The sequence below is a fragment of the Cryptomeria japonica genome, chromosome 8 (assembly GCF_030272615.1).
Source record: "Cryptomeria japonica chromosome 8, Sugi_1.0, whole genome shotgun sequence".
In the NCBI taxonomy this organism is placed as follows: domain Eukaryota; kingdom Viridiplantae; phylum Streptophyta; class Pinopsida; order Cupressales; family Cupressaceae; genus Cryptomeria; species Cryptomeria japonica.
In genome coordinates, this window is record NC_081412.1 from 452,932,293 (window position 1) to 452,935,383 (window position 3,091).

Sequence of the window (3,091 nt, forward strand, 5' to 3'; positions counted from 1 at the left end):
CCAAAACAAATTGGGGAAATGAGTAAGAAGAGCTAAATGAACAAATAAAGATATTGAAAATAATTTGTAATGACAATGATACACTTTATTGATACTGTTCAAGTTGGTATTTCACTCAAAACCTAAAGACCCAACTAGACACTTTGGAGGATTGAATTTTGTAATAGTTTGCATTAGATAGTTTTTAACTACTCAAATCAGAAACAAAGCTAGACACTAGATGATTTTCACTCTTAGTAATATTAACATAAGGACAACAATCAAAGATTGTTACTAAATTGGCAAAGCTCCATGCAATGATTAGTGTAAGGATGATATAGATACAAGCTTTGTTGGATGCCAAGAAAATTATAGTTTTCTCAAGAACCTATTACTTTAGTAGATACGAATAACACATATATTGAGATTAAAGTTCATGTGTAATGTTTACAAGAGGCTATCATTCAATGGAATGATAGATATGCATAGATGAAGATTACTTATTAAAAAAAATTACCTTATACTTTGAGATTTTAAACTTGTTAAGAATCAAGCTTTTTTTAGACAACTTGATGGATGGAGCCAAACTATGGAGATAATCAATATAGAAATTGGTGGATGAAGCTTGAGTGATGTGCTACAAGGATATTTTGGTGGTTGGTGCCTCAAAAAAATCAAATGGCCTATTTCGAAGCATTGGTGGATGGAACCAATTTATCATTTGTTTAGTTTTGTGAATCTTTAGGATATTACATAGGTTAAGTCCAAGGATGATGTTGGTGGGACCAAACCAACTTAGGGCATTTGATAGATTTAGGTAGAAAATAGAAATAGTAATTGAGCCATCCCTATTAGATGATAAATCCACAAGGATAGCCTAATGAAAGTTCATGATGATAGTAGATAAGTTCATGGCGTTTGCCCTCCCAATATTAACATGCACTAAATGATCACAAACTATACAAGTTCAAGTCTAAAGACATGTCCCTACACCTTAAAAAATATAATAACAAAGTAATATACAACATATATAATATAAAATATAATAACTATAGACAATAAATATCTAGCATAAGATATCAATATGTACTAAACATAAAGGAAAGGATAACGAACAAAATCAAAATAATTCAGAAGTATTATTTTATATAAAGTTTACAATATTCCATTCAACTAGGTAGCATATCTAGAATGTATCCCAGCCATGAGAATGAACGCCCATACGTTAAGAACAAATAATACCAACCTAGGTGTATCTAGAATGTATCCCTGCCATGAAAATGAACGCCCATACGTAAGAACAAATTTGTACTATAATTATGTGTCAACTCTCAAAATTAATGACGCTCGGCATACTTCACATATTTGAAATATCTACCGTACTTACCATAAGAGACATAATTTAAATTAAATACAATTAGTGGCCGTGAAAAACATACGCTGATTCTCTCGCTACTCTCGCCATTTATTTATTTAAATAGCTTTTTCTTCTGATATTTCCGTCTAATTACTTTTCATTACCACCTTGGGATATCCGTCTATAGGCCGATGTAATTGAGAGAATTCGCTTTGGCAACTATAAATATATTCTTCGTAGACTTCTTTTGATTATAATGCTTTCTATAAACAGCTGAGAATATAAGTAGCAGTCCTTTCATTAAGTAGTGAAGGAGTCCAGAAAGTTATTTGGATATGAAGTTTGGGAAATGGTTTGAGCTTTTATTGCACCATATTTTGCCAGAATGGAGAGATCGTTATATCTCTTATACATTTCTCAAGAAACGAATCACATTAATTGAAGCTACCAGAAATGATATAATCGGGGCAGATTCCAATCAAGATTTTTTGAATACATATGAAGTGGACTTCATCAATTTGCTTAATGTTGAATTAGACAAAATCAACAAATTCATGGAGGAGAAGAGTAGAGAGTGCAACGTACGTTTACAGGTATAATTTATCATGATTATGAAAATTTTGGTTTATTGTGCTTCTTTTGGCTTGTTTCAATCGTTACCCATTAGTATGTAAGATGTATCATTCTTTAAAAATTAAGTGTCGTCCAAGAATATGAAATACACTACTCAATTTAATCTGGAAGAATGATGTATAACTTCTGATATGTAATTTCAGACACTCAAAGAAAGGATAGAAAAGGTTAAGAATGGTTATACCCAAGCCATGGTAATGTCCAGTCATGAAAGAGACGAAGTTGTTTTACTTGCCAAAGATTTGGTAAACCTCCATGGAGAGTTGGTTCTTCTCGAGAACTATAATATATGGAATTTTACAGGTATTATTTTGAAATTAACATTTATAAAAGCATATTGCATGATGAATTCTATTTAGCCTACTCAAATCAAAGATCTAAGTGAATAAATGTGCTAACTATTTAAGCTCCTTCCTGATAATTTACTAAAAGTTTGAAATGTGTATATAGGGTTGCGAAAGATTCTAAAGAAGTACCACAGAAGAATAGGTGCTTTCAAGGGAGAGCATTACATTCCATGGGCAAAATGTCAACCATTCTCTTCTAATGAATTTATATTAAAAATCTTGAATGAATGTGAAAGAATTTTGCAAAGCTTCTTAAGTGTATCATTCCTTGGAAACAATGAAGATCATGGTAGCCTTAGTAGAGGCATGTTTCAAAATGAGAATGAGAAAAGTGTGTATGAAAGCTCAATAGTTGCTTTGGAGATTCTAAATGAGATGACCAAATTCAATTCTGTATATGTTGACAATTAATAGATATGAATTATTATATTTTTGTTTCAATTACTTTCAAGTTCTTTTGTCTTTATATACATATGTAAAATATTCTTAATTTCATTGAAGTTTGTGAATGTTTGGTATGTGCCAATAAGTTGATTTTTGTCATATTATATATGCTTGTTTGAATCAAAGATGAAGAGAAAAAAGTTATTAGTTCAAGAAAATATTTGATTCTCTATTATCTTTAATATAAAAAATAATTAATAAAATAATAAAGATTCATATGGGTTATAATTGTAAAATAAAATGTATTGAATTTATGTTTGCCTCATCTTTTTATGCATGCCTTTGGATCATACCTCCATCTATTGTGATTTGGAATATTTGGCTAGAGCGA

At 30.5% G+C, this 3,091-nt stretch overlaps 1 protein-coding gene across 1 annotated transcript; it reads left to right on the forward strand.

Moving 5' to 3' along the window:
* The first annotated feature begins 1,671 nt into the window (after window positions 1-1,671).
* Window positions 1,672-2,727, forward strand: LOC131052879 (SPX domain-containing protein 1-like). The gene is made up of 3 exons (XM_057987526.1): window positions 1,672-1,929; window positions 2,113-2,272; window positions 2,420-2,727. Exons 1-3 carry the CDS (start codon window positions 1,672-1,674, stop codon window positions 2,725-2,727), a joined length of 726 nt encoding a protein of 241 aa, XP_057843509.1.
* Window positions 2,728-3,091: the final 364 nt, after the last annotated feature.

Coding starts and splice junctions, on each gene's coding strand:
- LOC131052879 (XM_057987526.1), top strand. CDS start 1,672: ATGAAGTTTGGGAAATGGTTTGAGCTTTTATTGCACCATATTTTGCCA. Junction 1,930..2,112: donor AGTGCAACGTACGTTTACAG/GTATAATTTATC, acceptor ATGTAATTTCAG/ACACTCAAAGAAAGGATAGA. Junction 2,273..2,419: donor TAATATATGGAATTTTACAG/GTATTATTTTGA, acceptor ATGTGTATATAG/GGTTGCGAAAGATTCTAAAG.